This window comes from Caretta caretta, chromosome 12 (assembly GCF_965140235.1).
Source record: "Caretta caretta isolate rCarCar2 chromosome 12, rCarCar1.hap1, whole genome shotgun sequence".
Classification (NCBI taxonomy): domain Eukaryota; kingdom Metazoa; phylum Chordata; order Testudines; family Cheloniidae; genus Caretta; species Caretta caretta.
The window spans coordinates 7,757,588-7,773,433 of NC_134217.1; the positions used below are offsets into that span (position 1 = coordinate 7,757,588).

A 15,846-nucleotide genomic window follows, 5' to 3' on the forward strand; every position below is an offset into this window, starting at 1 on the left:
CTCTGTGTTCCACTTCCCAATCCACTGTTAGTACGTCTGCCCGTTCTCCCCACTCTTGTCTGTTTAGAGTGTAAATTCGTTGGCAAAGGGGCTCTCTCACTATGTCCATGTACAGTGGAGCTGATTGCAGATGTTCTGGGAAAACTTAGCTGAGACTGAACATGCCAATGCGCTGAAGGGAACCGATTTACCAAATCTTCTACAGATTTGACTCTACTTTCGTCAAAACACACACAGGTCTCTGTTGGTGTTCCAAGCTCCACAGGGTTCAAAAAAGAACTAGATAAGTTCCTGAAGGATAGGTCCATCAATGGCTATGAGCCAGGATGGGCGGGGATGGGGATGCCAGAAGCTGGGAATGGGTGACAGGGGATGGATCACTGGATGATTGCCTGCTCTGTTCATTCCCTCTGGGGCACCTGGCACTGGCCACTGTCAGAAGACAGGAACTGGGCTAGATGGACCTTTGATCTCACCCAATAGGGCTGTTCTTATGTCCCACGAGCCTCAGCTCGGGGAGTCAGGGAGTCGAGTCTCGGGGCAGATAGGCTCCCCACTCTGTGGCAGAGCCAGGTCTCTAGGGGCTCTTGTTGTCTGCTAGGCTCCCTGCTTGAGCCAGGGCTCTTGGCACTTCCAGTGTCCCTGCCATGGAGCTGAAAGCCTGGAAGTTCTAGGACCAGCTCCCAGGGGGCGCAGCTGTGGGGTAGATCCACCATGCAGACTGCCCCGGCCTGGGGATCCCAGGGCTCCTAGAGTCCTGGGCCAGTGACTCCCCAGGTTGCTCTACTCCTGAGCAGGCAGCTTGTAACTGGCCTCTGGGACTCTGGAAGCCCTTGGGTCCCTGGCCCTGGTGCATAGAATCATAGAATCATAGAATATCAGGGTTGGAAGGGACCCCAGAAGGTCATCTAGTCCAACCCCCTGCTCGAAGCAGGACCAATCCCCAGTTAAATCATCCCAGCCAGGGCTTTGTCAAGCCTGACCTTAAAAACCTCTAAGGAAGGAGATTCTACCACCTCCCTAGGTAACGCATTCCAGTGTTTCACCACCCTCATAGTGAAAAAGTTTTTCCTAATATCCAATCTAAACCTCCCCCACTGCAGCTTGAGACCATTACTCCTCGTTCTGTCATCTGCTACAATTGAGAACAGTCTAGAGCCATCCTCTTTGGAACCCCCTTTCAGGTAGTTGAAAGCAGCTATCAAATCCCCCCTCATTCTTCTCTTCTGCAGACTAAACAATCCCAGGTCCCTCAGCCTCTCCTCATAACTCATGTGTTCCAGACCCCTAATCATTTTTGTTGCCCTTCGCTGGACTCTCTCCAATTTATCCACATCCTTCTTGAAGTGTGGGGCCCAAAACTGGACACAGTACTCCAGATGAGGCCTCACCAATGTCGAATAGAGAGGAACGATCACGTCCCTCGATCTGCTCGCTATGCCCCTAGTTATACATCCCAAAATGCCATTGGCCTTCTTGGCAACAAGGGCACACTGCTGACTCATATCCAGCTTCTCGTCCACTGTCACCCCTAGGTCCTTTTCCGCAGAACTGCTGCCTAGCCATTCGGTCCCTAGTCTGTAGCTGTGCATTCCTTATCCGTCTTGATTTGGAATGAAAGCCAGTTCTGAAATAATGAAACTTCTCACAAACTGAACCCACCAGCTCTAGTGTACAGGGCCTAGCTCAGTGGGCCTGACATGTTGGTTGAGGACTCTAAGCACTATTGCAAAGCAAACGCTCAATAATAACCTATTACTGATCATACAACTTCATCCTGACTCTGCTAAACCCTTTGTGGGTTTGGCTTAGACTCTTCAGGGGCTAAACTAGAGGGATGCCCACATTTTGTTACATCTGTAGGTCAAGCACATTGCATGCACCAGGGACTCTTTGCATCCCTCTGTCCCCCACAAGGTCCCTGGGTGCCACCCTCCCATTCCCCTCTATTTCAGGGACTCCCTAGCCCCCACCCTCATGCCAGGAGCTCTGTGTGTCCCCCATTTCTTCCCCTGCCCCCACCCTGTGCTACAGTCCCCAATTCTGCTCCAAGCCAGGAGCTCTGTGCCCTAATTTTCTCCCTTACCACCATTCCAGAGTCCCCCATTCTCCCTGCATGCTCGGGGCTTTGGATGTACCCTCACTCCAGCGTTATTCCCAGACCAGGTCCCCCATCCTCCCCATGTCAGGGGCTCTGTGTGCCTTCCCCTCCTCCCTTCCCCACTATTGTTATTTCTCCTCTTTCTGACCGGGGAAAGGAGCAGAGATGAGATGGGAATTGTTTTTCTACTGGAAAGTGTTAATTGGTGCCATAAACTGCTTCTTTGATTTACACAGTTACAGAGGTGGCTTTGCTCCAAGCTGTTACTCTGCTAAACGGGGAGCTGGCACTCTGTGTCCCCCGCTTTTCCCCTTTGGGTTTTCTGATTTCCCCAATATCAACAGAGTTCTGCCCAGTGATGCCTTCAATACTCCCTGAAATTTTGGAATTGATGGGCTGCGGTGTTCCAAATTATTGCGTCACACACAAAGAGAAATGCCATCAAGTTGAGTGCACTGTAGCTGTGTCAGTCCCAGGATATTAGAGCGACAAGGTGGGTGAGGTAATAGCTATTATTGGACCAACTTCTGTTGGTGAGAGAGATGAGCTTCCGAGCTACATAGAGCTCTTCCTCAGGTCTGGGAGAGGTCCTCCCAGCATCATAGCAAAATGCAATGCTTAAACTCCTGCATAGATTTCCACCGCAACTTCAACAACCAACACCCAGAGAGCCAGACATTAAACTCTGTGGAACATTCCCACACTAGCATCAACTTCCTGGACACCACCATCAGGTTCAACAATGGAACCCTACAGACAACCCTAGACCAGAAACCCACAGATCACCATACCTCACTCCCTTCATAAACCCCGTAACCACCCCAAACAACCAAGAAATCTGTAATCTACAACCAGGCATTCAGATAGCACAGAATACGCTCCTAGGAGAAAGTCTGGGATACACATCTTAATGCATTCAAAACTGCCTGCACCAACTCAGGGCATTCTACTAGAGCAGTAGATTGCATCCTAGAATGGGCTGTCCAAGTACCCTGAGAGCACATGCTTAAAGAAAGAAATAAAGCCCCCTCTGACTGCACACCAGTTGCTACCTACCATGCTATGCTGGAACCCATACGGGGTATCCTCAAACAACTATAACCCAGACTCGATGGGGACCACATCCTGAAAAGTCTTTCCTGAACCCCCACTTCTGACCTTCAAACAACCCCCCAGCCTCTCCAAGGGCAACATCAGAAGCAAGCTCCCCACAGACCAGGACAGACGACTCAAAGCAGCACCAGATCCTGCCAGAACAACAGCTGCAAAATCTGCGGACATATCTCCACTGCTACAATGATCAACACCCCCCACAACACACCTTTCAAGATCCTACACAAGCCTATCACAACCTGTGGGGTACCTCATCCCACGCACTAAATGCCCCAACAACAACTATGTGGGTGAAACCAGACAATCACACAGGAAAATGATACAAGACAAAACCACCTTGTCTCCTGCGGGGAACACTTCTCACAGGTCAGATACAGGGTAGTCCTCGTCCTCAAAGGGAGCCTACACAACACTTTCAAAAGACGAGCCTGGGAGCTTAAATTCATAACTCTGCTAGACAATAAAAATCATGGACTGAACAGACACTGGATTTATGGGTTATTACAACAATCTGTAACCCACAACCCCTCTTTTTGTCCTATGACCCCAGAAGTGTTAACGGGCCACCCCGCCTTGAATGGTCCCTTGAAATGTGTTAACTACTTATACTAAAGCAGCCATTCAACCTTGTATTTACCTGGGACACTCTGAGTAAGGGCACGTCTACACTGAAAACACTTCATCAGCACAGCTGCACCACTGTCTACACAGGAGGTTCAGTCGGTGTAACTAATGACGTCGCTCAGGGGTGTGGATTTTTCACACCCCTGAGCAACGTAGTTATTCTGACATAGGTCTGTAGTGTAGACCAGACCTAAGTTTCCAAGAGCTGAAGACAAGCTCTGTGTAAGCTTGAAAGCTTGTCTCTCTCACCAAGAGCAGTTGGTCCAATAGACGATATTCCCTCACCCACCTTGTTTCTCAAGTTGCATGTAAGACCTCACAGGCTTAGCCAATTAGAAACCTCCCCCCACACCCAATCTCAAAACAGTTTTTTAATATATGGGGCTTGACCCTGCATTCCTTGTGCAGACAAAACCCCCACAGAAATCAGTGGAATGCAGGATTAGGACCATTGTACGTACCACAGAATGTCCCCCAGTGTTGCCCACTGCTCTGCCCTTTTCACCACCTGCCCCAGCTCTCTGGGACAAGGCCAGGGTCCTGAGCGCCCCCAGAAGGGTTTTGTGGAACAGAGAAGGAAATGCTGGTATTTACCATCGATGGTCACTTGGGTTCCATTCCCAGGAGATATCCCATTTTTGTTCCCAACCCCACACACGTAGGTTCCAGAATCTGTGACGTCGGCTTTCTTCACAGTGAGGGAAAGAGATCGTTTTTCTTTATCTGCTGATAATATGATTCGATCTGTTCCATTGCACACCTCTTCTGTTACATTGTTTCTGGTTTTATTCCATGCAGCAAACCACTTGATTGAATTATTGTCTGTGTTGAATGTACACTCGATGGTGAACTCTGACCCTTCCATTGCACGGATACAAGGGGGCTTCTGATTCACCACTAAGACAACAGTAGTATTTTCTGCAGCTCCTGAAACACAAAGTTCAGTGTCACTATTTGAAATTATTGCAACAGGAGGAAGAATTAAATCAAACAAAATTGTTTGGAAATGATCCACTGCAAAATGTTTCCATTTCTCTATAAGGAAACCAAGTGCACGAGCATGAACTCTCTACTGAAGGCCATGGCATGTAGTTCAGAGTGGGAAGGGCTCAGACTGGGCAGTTTGCACAGGCCTGCCCTACTGGCACTGTTAGCCGGCCTGCCCCACTGGCTACAGCCTGCCATACGGGCTCCATGGGGCCATCGAGAGAGCACTGGGCAGCTCCTAGGGATCTAGAGAGAAGCCCAGATGCAGAGAATTGGGCCTGCAGGCCCCAAGGTGGAATGTTTGCTCCAGGGAGGCAAATCTTAACAACAATGGTTCAAACAAAGACTTGGGGAGGACGGTTCAAAGAAGGGAGATAGAGATGGGAGACAGGAGACAAAAGGAATGTGGAGGGGGGAGAAGACTGAGGGAAAGAGAGAGCTGGGAGTGGAGAAGAGCGGATGGGAGAGAAAAAAGAGAATGTGTGCAAAGTAGGGGAGAGGGATAGAAAGATGGAGGGGGCCTAAGGAAAGGGGAAGGAAAATAGACAAAGAGAAAGGAAATGAGGTGAGGAAGGACGTATGAGATGGAAGGAAAGGACAATTAACATTATTATTTATTCCCATTGCACCTCGAGTCCTCAACCACCAGTAGAGCCCCACTGTTTTAGGCCCTGTGTGTACGTACTGTAAGAGACCATCCCTGCCCTGAGGAGCTCACTGTCTAAACAAAGAGTGGGAGAAGAAAGACACAAGGGGGGAGTCTACATTTCCCCTATACACCGGGGCACCGCCAGCCTGTTCCTGGTGTGGGGGCTGTGGATGACCAGACAGAAAATTGGGGGGCTGTGATCCCCTTTGCCACAAGGCCCCACCCCTTTCAATGGCCCTGCCTCCTGGCCAGGTCAGAGGCAGGAATCGGCCAGTGCAGGGTGCTGGCTGTTCACAGTCAGTAAGAGCTGCCGAGGTGGGGGGGGATCTGATGCTAGGGCCAGCAGAGTCCTTGGGAAGCAGCAACTGCGGGCCAGGGCCCAGGAGCCTGGGCTGGAGCAGGTCAGTCTGGTCTGCTGAGGGGAGCCCTGAACCCTCCGTCTGCCCTGGGCAGTACATCCCGGTGAGCGAGGGCAACCAAAACCACACTGTTTTTGACAAAATATAAAACAGATTTATTAACTACAGAAAGGTAGATTTTCAGTGATTATAAGTAGGAGGCATAGAGATCAGAGTTGGGCCTTGCCTACACTGGCAAATTTCTGCGCAGTAAAGCAGCGTTCTGTGCTGTAACTCCCGAGGGGCACACACGGCCACGCCACTTCGTGCGCAGAAACGGCGCACTTGCAGCGCTGTTAACCCCCCCCCCCCCCCCGATGAGGGACGTACAGCTTTCTGCGCTGTGTCTGTCTTTCTGGCGTGTCTCGTGTAGACACCGTGGTGAGTACAGCACTGATTGGCCTCTGGGAGGTGTCCCACAATGCCTGTTCTCGCCTCTCTGGACATCGGTTTGAACTCCCTGCCCTGCCCTCAGGTGACCAACCATCATCCCCACATTGTAAATTCCTTTGGCATTTTGAAAGTCCCCTTCCTATTTGCTCAGTGACGCATGCAGTGGCCTCAGTGCATCTTTCCAGGTGGCCAGGCCTGCTCCACGCACCAGGCGATCCCCGGCTTGGAGCAATGCCGAGCTGCTGGACCTCATCAGTATTTGGGGAGAGGAGGCTGTCCAGTCCCAGCTGCGCTCCCGCCGTAGGAATTATGATACCTACAGACACATTTCTTGATGCGTGATAGAAAGTGGCCATGACCGGCACGCATTGCAGCGTAGGGTCAAAGTGAAGGAGCTGCGGAGCACCTGCCACAAGGCGCGGGAGGCAAACCGCCACTCAGGTGCTGTGCCCACGAGCTGCCCATTCTACAAAGAGCTGGACGCGATACTCGGCGGCGACCCCACCTCCACTGCAAAGGCCACTGTGGATACTTCGTTGGCTCCTGTGCCAGTCGAGAGTGGACCGAGCCAGGAGGAGGAAATCTTGGACTTGGCTGTGGAGGGGAAGGGGGACCCAGAGGCAGAGGACAACTCGGAGGTCAGAGATGCATGCAGCCAGGAGCTCTTCTCTACCCCAGAGGAGCCGAGCCAGTCACAGCTGTCAGAGACTGGCAGCATGCAAACAGGAGAGGAGGCCCCTGGTAAGTGGATCTGATTTTGAGAATCACTGAAGTGAGTTATTGGGGGTAGGAGGGTTGCAGGAAGCAGGCTTGTTTCCCAGCGCATGCCTCGTCTGAGCAGCGGAACAGGGTGTTGATTGACTCCCTCACTTCACGGGAATCTCCCTCCAAGATCTCCAGGAAACTCTCATGGAGATACTGGGCAATCTGCTGCCGCAGGTTCCTTGGCAGAGCTGTTTTGTTTCTTGCCCCATTAACGTTAACTTTCCCGCACCACTGTGCTGTCACGGGGCTGGGTGGGGGGGGACCACTGCTGCACACCGGTGAGCCACACAGGGGCCAGGGTGGAAGCCGCAGTCTTGGAGAAGACCCTCCCTGGATTCCCTGCTCCCCCTCAGCAGCGAGAGATCTTCCATAATGAACACAGCCTGTGGAAAGTGTGGGGACAAGAATGATTATCAGGCCCCCCCTACAGTGCTGGCTCGCCCCAAGAGCCACGTGCCCAGTGTACAGCAGCGTCCTGGAACACTGATTTCCCCCGCCCTTGTGGCTACTCACCATGTTAGAGGTCTTGTGGCTCTTGTGTGCTTGCCTGGGGTCAGCCAGGTAGCGACAGGTGTCTGAGGACTGGCTGTGTTTTAAATCACTGAATCCATGGTCTGTGTGTTGCTAAGAATACTGCTTCTGTAAAATGTTGTGTATAAACTTCACAGAGATGACCTTGGGTGCCCAGCGTCCCTGTTTGTTATCGGCGGCAGAACGGCTGCACAGAATTAGAAAGTGGCCAAGAAGAACTAAGGAGGACTTTCTGCCGCCAGGAAACAGGAATTGAAGGAGTGGCGGGACAGTGAGAAGAGGGACCAAAAGGAGAACGCGGCGCGCCAGAACGAAGCCACGGAGCGGCTCTTAAACGTTATGGAGCGCCACGTGGACACGCTCCAGGCGCTATGAGCACTGCAAACTGAGCAGCTCCACGCCCACGCTCCCCTGCAGCTGCTGTCGCAAAGCTCTTTCCCATGCGCCCCCCCCAGACACCGCCAACACACTCTTATCAACCTCCTGGCTCCAGTCTCTACCCCCAGCCGTCCACTCCTCCCCCCTCACAGTCCAGCACTGTGGACTCCCCCTGCACTCAACACCCATCCCTCAGACAGTGCAAGCTCATTAATTAGTTTGCCACTCCTACAAAGGGTAGTAGATATGTAACAGCCCTTGTTAATCTGAGCTGAGATTCCCCCAACATTTCACCGCAAACCACACTGATTTAGATAAAATATAAAACAGATTTATTAACTACAGAAAGACAGGTTTTTAAGTGATTAGATCAGAGTAGGTTACATAAGAAATAAAAAAAATTAATCTGCAGTCTAAATTCTACAGAATAAGCAAGATTGAATCAAGCAGTTTCTCACTCTAGTAGATGTTACAGGCAGCTCACAGTTCTTAATACACAGGCTGAATTGCCTTTCAGCTGGGGACCAGTCTCCCCAGTTCAAAGTCTTGGTCTTCCAAATGATCTTCCAGGTGTTGAGATGCAGGAGGAGAGAGGCCCCGTGGTGAAGTCATCAACCCTCACTTATACTTTCTCTCCAAGTGCTAGAACGATGCTTGCTGTGACGTGGGGTTAGGCAGTTCCCATTGCGTATGTGCCCTCCCTGAGGAGTCTCTCGGAGGGCCACTGGGAGAGTGGATTCTCCTTCCTGGGCCATCAACCCCACTCTGGCCAGTGTTCGTTGCTCCCAACCTCACTACATATTTTAGTAACGCGCACATGGCAAAAGTTGGTGACTTCAGATACAATGATAGTGCCTACAATTCATCAGGGTATTAATGTTCAACCGATCAAGATTTCTTAAATGATACCTCACAAAGCATGCATTGTACAAAACATCGAATCGTGTCACCATGGTGAATATGGGAGTTCCAGGGTGCTATTTTGAGATACAGAGTGAACATGAAGAAATTGAGCTCACGAAAGTTTATGCTCAAATAAATTTGTTAGTCTCAAAGGTGCCACAAGTCCTCCTGTTCGTTTTGCGAATACAGACTAACATGGCTGCTACTCTGAAACAGTAGAACATGGGGGTTTGGCCAGATCGGGCCCTCTGCGCTATTTCCAAAGGTGTGCCTCGCTGGCTGCACTGGTATTTATAGCCGTGCTACCTGGGCGTGTAATGTCTGTCCGCGCCACACTGCCGTGAGGGTAGATGTGCCCTGCGTGAGAGGAAGAACACCATGTCCAGAAATACCAGATTAGCGATGATGCTTGAATCCCTAAGTAATGTGCAAAACAGCTCTTTCTATCGCTAGAGCAGTCACGTTTGCACGCATGCAGCCTGAGACAGGACTGCCACGAGCAGAGGGCAGTGGCTTGGCCCAGGCCAGGAATGAGTGGGTGAGGAATGAAGAGACAGAAGCAAAGAAAGTCGAGGAATGACCTATTTTTGAGGTTGTGATGATGATGACTTATGCGTCTTCTAGTGACACCCAGAGGATTCGGGCCACATATTGCCAGGCCCTGTACAAGCAAACAGAAGAGACAGTTTGCCAAATCTAAAACCGGTCTGGAAATTTCCCCCCTCAATTTCCTAGGCCTCAATTAGCCCAAATATTTAGGGAAATACAATCAACTGTAAAACGTTAAGCTGTTCAGGGCAGAGTTGGACAGTAGCCGTATCAGTAAACTAACGCATACACACCATAGAGACAAGTTCCACGCTTAGGAAGGAAAAATCAAATGCACAACTGCAAAATGTGAAAAGGATCTGGGGGTTACAGTGGATCACAAATTAAATATGAGTCACCAATGTGGCACAGTTGCAAAAAAGGCTCAGATCAGTCTGGGCTGTATTAACAGCAGTGATGTGTGTAAGCCACAGGAGCAATTGTCCCGCTCTGCTCAGCACTGGTGAGGCCCCAGCTGAACTTCTGTGTTCAGTTCTGGGCAGTGGGCACCACACTTGAGGAAGGATGTGGACAAAGTGGACAGAGTCCAGAGGAGAGCAACAAAAATGATAGAAGGTTTCGAAAACCTGACCCAGGAGGAAAGGTTGAAAAAACTGGGTATTTTTAGTCTTGAGAAAAGAAGACTGTTTTCAGGCCCACCTCCAGTCTTCAAATATTAAGAACTGTTTTAAAGAGAACTGAGATCAATTGCTCTCCGTGGGCACTGCAGGTAGGACAAGGCCTAGTGGGCTTAATCCTCAGCAAGGGAGATTTAGGGTAGATACTCGGGAAAACTTTCTAACTATCCGGGTAGTTAAGCTCTGGACTAGGCTTCCAAGGGAGGTTTTAGAATCCCTGTGCCTGGAGGTTTTTAAGAATTGGTTAGACAAACACTTATCAAGGATGGTTGAGGTTTACTTGGCCCTGAGTCAGCATAGGGAGCTGGACTTGATGAATTCTCAAGGTCCCCTCCAGCCCTATGCTTTTATGATTCTCTACCAGTACCTTCCGACTCCTTTCCCCCAAGTGCAAGCTCTGTGGGTGGAAGGAGCAATGCAGCCAGGCCATGCCGCCCTCGTTTCCCATCCAGGGGAGTTTTGGAATGGGAGGAAATCTTATTGAATGCAGACTGCATAAAATGACGTAAGTTCACAACCCAGATAGTTTCCCTCAGAAAAGGAAAGTTCAGACACCACTTGTGCCATGATACCAGATACTTCACAAGGCAGAAATACGCAGATAAGCTAAGCACCGTTTTGCAGTATAAAAATCACTCATTCCATAGTAATTAACCTTTGAATTGCTTAGTGTCTTAAAACAGAATTGGCAGCTAAAAAGACATTATGTGCTCTGCAATTTTAGATGATATTCAGATGTCTTTATAGTATTTATTGTATGAGTTAGATGGTTCCTGCACAACAAAACTATACCAAAAATCCAATTCCCACCTTTCCAGCTGCTTGGATTTACAGAGACACAATCAACTTGAAACCTAGTCAATGGACAAACAAATAAAGTGTGAGTATTTTTAGGCACTACCCATGCCTCTGCGTCTCCCCTAACAGTTTTTGTGGTTATAGTCAAATGAGCTTGTTTTTTTCCAAGTGAAAGACCCATGCAAATTGCAAGTGTAGCTGGCTAAAGCCATGATCCTGAATCACTGCCACACAAGCAGACCCTTGTGCCTGCGCGGATCTGATTGATCTAAACAACTAAGCAAGGGAAACCGTGAAACTGACTGTACAAAAGTTGTTGTTAAATGCATCAAGAAAACCAATTTTCAAAAATATATAGTCATATTTATCTCAAATCTCTTTCATTTATGTTGCTGGTACAGACTAAAATAAGTTCAAAAGTTTTCAAAAAGATGTGTGATTCCACACACACACCCCCTTTTTTTAAGTTGATGGCAAACTAACTAGGATAAAAAGAAGTTGGGAACATTGGGGCGGCTCAAGCGTCTAATCCTGCACTCTTTGAAATGGCCAAACCAAAAATCCAAAGAGAAAACCCTCCAAATCCAAAGACAATCAGAAATCTGTATGTCATTGGCTCACACCATTCACTCTGCCAGTTCCCATGTGCTTCGGGTATCACCCACTTACAGAGCTTCTATGAGTACCCTGGGAGAAAGGGTTTTATTGGGTTTCTTTCTTTCAGAAGCTTTTACTTTGCAAGCAATGGAGACTCCTGACTCTGACACCACAATGAAAACACATCATTCAAAGGGGAAACTCACCCATACGCAGACAAAGGTGGAAGAGCAAAGGCAGAAAGATGTTTGCCAGCTGGAGGCTCATGTTGGCTTGTACAATGTAGTCTTTCCTTGACATAGACGCTGCAGCCGCCACTGTACAACAGGGCCTTCTATGAGCCACTTGCTGAGTCTGAGGTTTCCTGTCTCTCTCTCTCTCTCTCTACCAGAATATTCACTTCTTGAGCCTGGGAAGTCAGCGAATGCTCACGTGCACTCTCTCTCTTGCCACTATTCTGGAGATTGCTCTGTCTCTCCGCTCCCCCCTTTTCTCGCAGTTAGTTCCCCTTTCTACTCACATGCTTCCTCTTGTACTGGTTCCTTGCCATCACATATGATTTCGTACGTTAGTTCTATTTGTCGCTAGGTTCTGTATGCAGTTTCATGCTTGGTCAAAGAGAGAGCCAAAAAATTGTCCAAGAGGACTTTATTTTCAGCGGTGGCTTTCACAGGTCACTGTAATGTCTCCTAGAAACCTGCACCCAGCGATTCTAGTGACGTCTAGTGCCCCCACTCACTGTGACGTCAGGAGTATCTGGAGTGACAAGTCAACGGGAGATGTTGAGAAACAAGTGTGGATCTAGTAGTGAGGGCCAGGGCTGCCCAGAGCAGGGGGCAAGTGGGGCACTTTGCCCCAGGCCCCCGGGCCCCGCAGAGTACTAGAGTATTGCGACTGTTTTTTATGGAAGGGGCCCTCGAAATTGCTTTGCCCCAGGCCCCCCGAATCCTCTGGACGGCACTGAGGGCAGCTTCCTGAGTGAGCCTGCTGCCTCTCGACACTTGGAAGGCCCACCCCGACATCTGTGCTCCTACTGGGGTCAGTGGCAAGACATTCAGCAGGTGCTGAATTTTTGTAGAAGACAAAACCGTGTGAGTCTGGGCTTTAGGGATTACGACACAGTCAGGCCGGACAGCTGCCGGAGGGGCTAGGGAACCAGCTATGTTAGCCCTAGAATGCTAAAGGCCCTTTTCCCTACAAGCTGGGAAGGGGTTACTTCAGGTCAATTAGGGACACCTGAGTCCAATTAAGGGCTGCCTGAAACCTGTTAAAATCTCTCCTGCAGGGGCAGTGGAGAGACAAACGGCTGCAAGGCTGATAGGGGGATAGGTTTCTCCAGTGTACAGCCTGCACCCCTCCCCTTAGGGGAGACACCCAAAACCCAGCGCCTGTTTAGGGGAAGGACTGGTGCTCTGGGGCCAGTGACAGGACAACACCTGCCCCAGTGAGGGGGCCAAGGCAAGGTATTCCCCTTTTGTTTCGGTGCATTATAAATTTTTTCCCCTTTGTTTGGCAGAGGAGCACTCTGCCTGCTGGGAAGGCTCTGAGAACCAAACCCCGAAGAGGGAAGACAGACACACTCCAGAGTGGGTGGCTGATTTCCCCCGGGCCCTGCCCTGCCAGAGGAGGGAGGGCTAAGTCTGGCAAGGCAGAAGGGGTGCCTTGCCACAGGGCGGAAATAACGTGATGAAAGAGTGGCAGAAAGAGCACTTCTGCAGCAGCATTTTGACAGGATGGAGGAAGGATGGTGGCTGGGGAGCAAGAGGAGGAGAAGGTAGGAGCAAAGGGGAAGGTCCGTGACAAGGGATGCTCGGAAGAGGGGGTGGGCAATGTGTATTGAGAAGGAAGGATGGACTGTGAGGGTGTTTTTCAGGTCAGGTGAGTTAGAGATGGTGGCAGGACATCCAGGGAGAGGTGTCTTAGCGACAGGTTGAGATGCGAGCCAGTGCTGGGTTTACAGTGGCGCCATGGAGCCGGGTCCATGCTCAAAAGGGGCCCCGGCGTGCTCTGCTTGCCCTGTGCCCCGAGACCCCACTGGCTTCCCCCCGCCCACCACTTGCTCCTCTCAGCCTGCCCGCCGGCTGGCCAAGAGCTCCTCTCTGGTCCCCCACCCCTGCTCCTCTCTGCCCCCTGGCTGGACCCCAGTGCATCTCCGGCTCCGGGCAGTCTCTGCTTCCCACCACCTGTGGGCCCCCACCTGTGCCCCCGGAGCTGAGCCGACTGGGGCAGAAGCCTGGCCTGTCTCAGCCAGGCATGTGTGTGGGGGGGGGGGGGGAGGGAGGGCTTGGCTGGGACCCTCCTGGCAAGTGCGTCTTGAGGGAGCCGGGCCAGGCAGGCCCTGGCCTGGCTAATCACGCCACTCCCAAGGGTCCGGAGCGATTCCCAGCCCTGGGACCAGCCCTGGCTGCACTGCCGGCTCAGCCAGGAAGACACAGTCGCCTCCCAGAGGGCCGGTGAGTGCGGCTGGGAGGCAGGGCTTGGGGGAGTGGGTCTGTAGGGAGTATGGGGGATTGCTGGGCTGTGAAGCTGTGGGGAGGATCTGTGTGTGTTGGGGCACTAGGGAGTGGGGGTTCTATGGGGGGTGCTGAGCAGTTGTCGTGGGGCTGTGGGAAGGGGTGGTGTTGTGCAGGGTCCTGTGCATTTGTGGGTGGGTCTGGAGGGGGGCTAGGCATAGTGGGTCCAAGGGGCCTCTGGCCATAGGGAGTCAGGGGGGCGGGGGTGTTGGGCGGGGCGGGCTGTGTGGTGCGGCATAGGCCTGCCCCTGAGGGGAAGGGGTTTGTTGCCAGCACAGGAGCAGCTGCTGATGGAAGGGGAGAGAGGCGAAACCGGAAAGCACGGAGGAGCTGAGGATGAAGGAATGACCAACAATAGCAAAGGGCACCGATCGAGCAAGGACCATGACAGAGAAAGGCTTTTAGATTTGGCCAAGAGAGGCTCATTGGACTCTCGGGAGCAGTTTGGGTGAGCAGAAAGGGTTGAGCCAGACTGCAGCTGATGCAGGAGAAGATATCAAAGCAGAGGGTGTGAGCTGCATGGTGAGGGAGTGGGTAAAAGGAGAGGGAGGCAATGGGCCAGTCCTTGGAGAGGGGAAAGGGGTCAAGAGAGGGTTTTATGAGGGAACCAGTGGCTGTTATAAGGGGGATGGAAAGTTTTGGTATAGGCATATCATCAAGAGGATGAGGGAGGGCACGAGAGAAGAAGATAGTGAAGTCAACGAGGCGGGGATAGGGACAATGGGACAGGAAGAGGAGTCGGAAGAAGAGGGACATCTCCAGGTTAAAAATGAGCATGGTGGAATGGGAGGAAACTGAGGCAAGTTTGGGGGGATTGTAGAGAGGAGAAGGAAAGTCTCACCAGAGACCCTCCATTTTCTCTTTGGGGAAGCTAGTGAGACCATGGGCAGAGAGGGCAGGGCGCAAACGATGTGAAGAAAGAATCTCAAACTGAACTAGAGCCTCCTGGATTTAAAAGAGGGGACTGCTGTCAGGGTGCTGTCCGTGCCCGGGCCAGGACCTGGGAACTCCCTCCCTGCTCCCTTGGCACAAAATAAGCCAGATCTATTGACCTTCAGGGCATTCTCCAAAGCCCCTCACTTTCCCCGGGCATCTGGGGAAGGAGGGGAAGCTGAGGGTAGGGGTATATGTGTGTTGTGCAGAGTCTATCCCGTCTCTGGTTTGGTCTGGCTGTTTAAGTAGGACTGTTTAGCGTCTGTCAAAGGCTCCGAAGGGCCCTCAGGAAGGGGGTGTCCTATTTTTTCTAGAAATCTAGCTGAACACAAAGACAGACGTGATCACATTTTGAACACCTGCAATCTGCTGTGGGCAGTGTCTGGTGCATGGAGCTGGGAAAAGCATGACCACTTTCTATGAAAGCTTATGCTCTAATAAATTGGTTAGTCTCTAAGGTGCCACAAGTACTCCTTTTCTTTTTTCTATCTTCAGTCTCACCAGTGGAGATTTCTCATTTTCTAGAAATCCTATGGCACACACAGAAGGAAGTAAGAGAGAAGAAGTGAGACTGGGTGGAGACAGATGGGCCAGCAACCTGGGAGAGGATGTTGCCTGGCATAAGTGTTGATGAGCTAGACCGAGGGAGCGAAATGTGAAAGAAGAGCCCAGAGAAGCCTGATCACAGCCATAGAGAGAGAAGTGATGGTTGGAGTGAACGTAGAAGGGCAAACTGGGGCAGGCTGGCCAGGAAAGGGCTAGAAGCAACAGGAACAGAGAATGGGAGCTTGAGACCGTGGTTCTGGGTGGGTGAGAGAGGAGGGAGCAGCTGTAGAGGCTGAGTGAGATGGGGAGTGTGGGGAAGAAAGGGCAGGGAGCAGGAAACACGGAGAAGTGGAAGTGGAGTGAGGTGGAGCGGGGTTGCTGGGAGACAGCG

The 15,846-nt window shown here is 51.2% G+C and overlaps 1 protein-coding gene across 4 annotated transcripts in view; it reads right to left on the minus strand.

Annotated features, from left to right (window-relative positions):
* The window catches only part of LOC125620635 (cell adhesion molecule CEACAM2), a 33,999-nt gene extending 21,875 nt beyond the window's left edge, over positions 1–12,124 (minus strand). For all 4 annotated transcript variants that reach the window (XM_075118328.1, XM_048816607.2, XM_075118326.1 and 1 more), the window contains exons 1-2: positions 11,670–12,124; positions 4,433–4,765 (exon numbers count right to left, since the gene is read on the minus strand). In XM_075118328.1, the coding sequence (XP_074974429.1) occupies positions 4,433–4,765; positions 11,670–11,763 (427 nt within the window). In that variant the 5' untranslated portion in view covers positions 11,764–12,124. The remainder of the gene's footprint in view (positions 1–4,432; positions 4,766–11,669) is intronic.
* Between the last annotated feature and the right edge of the window lie 3,722 nt (positions 12,125–15,846).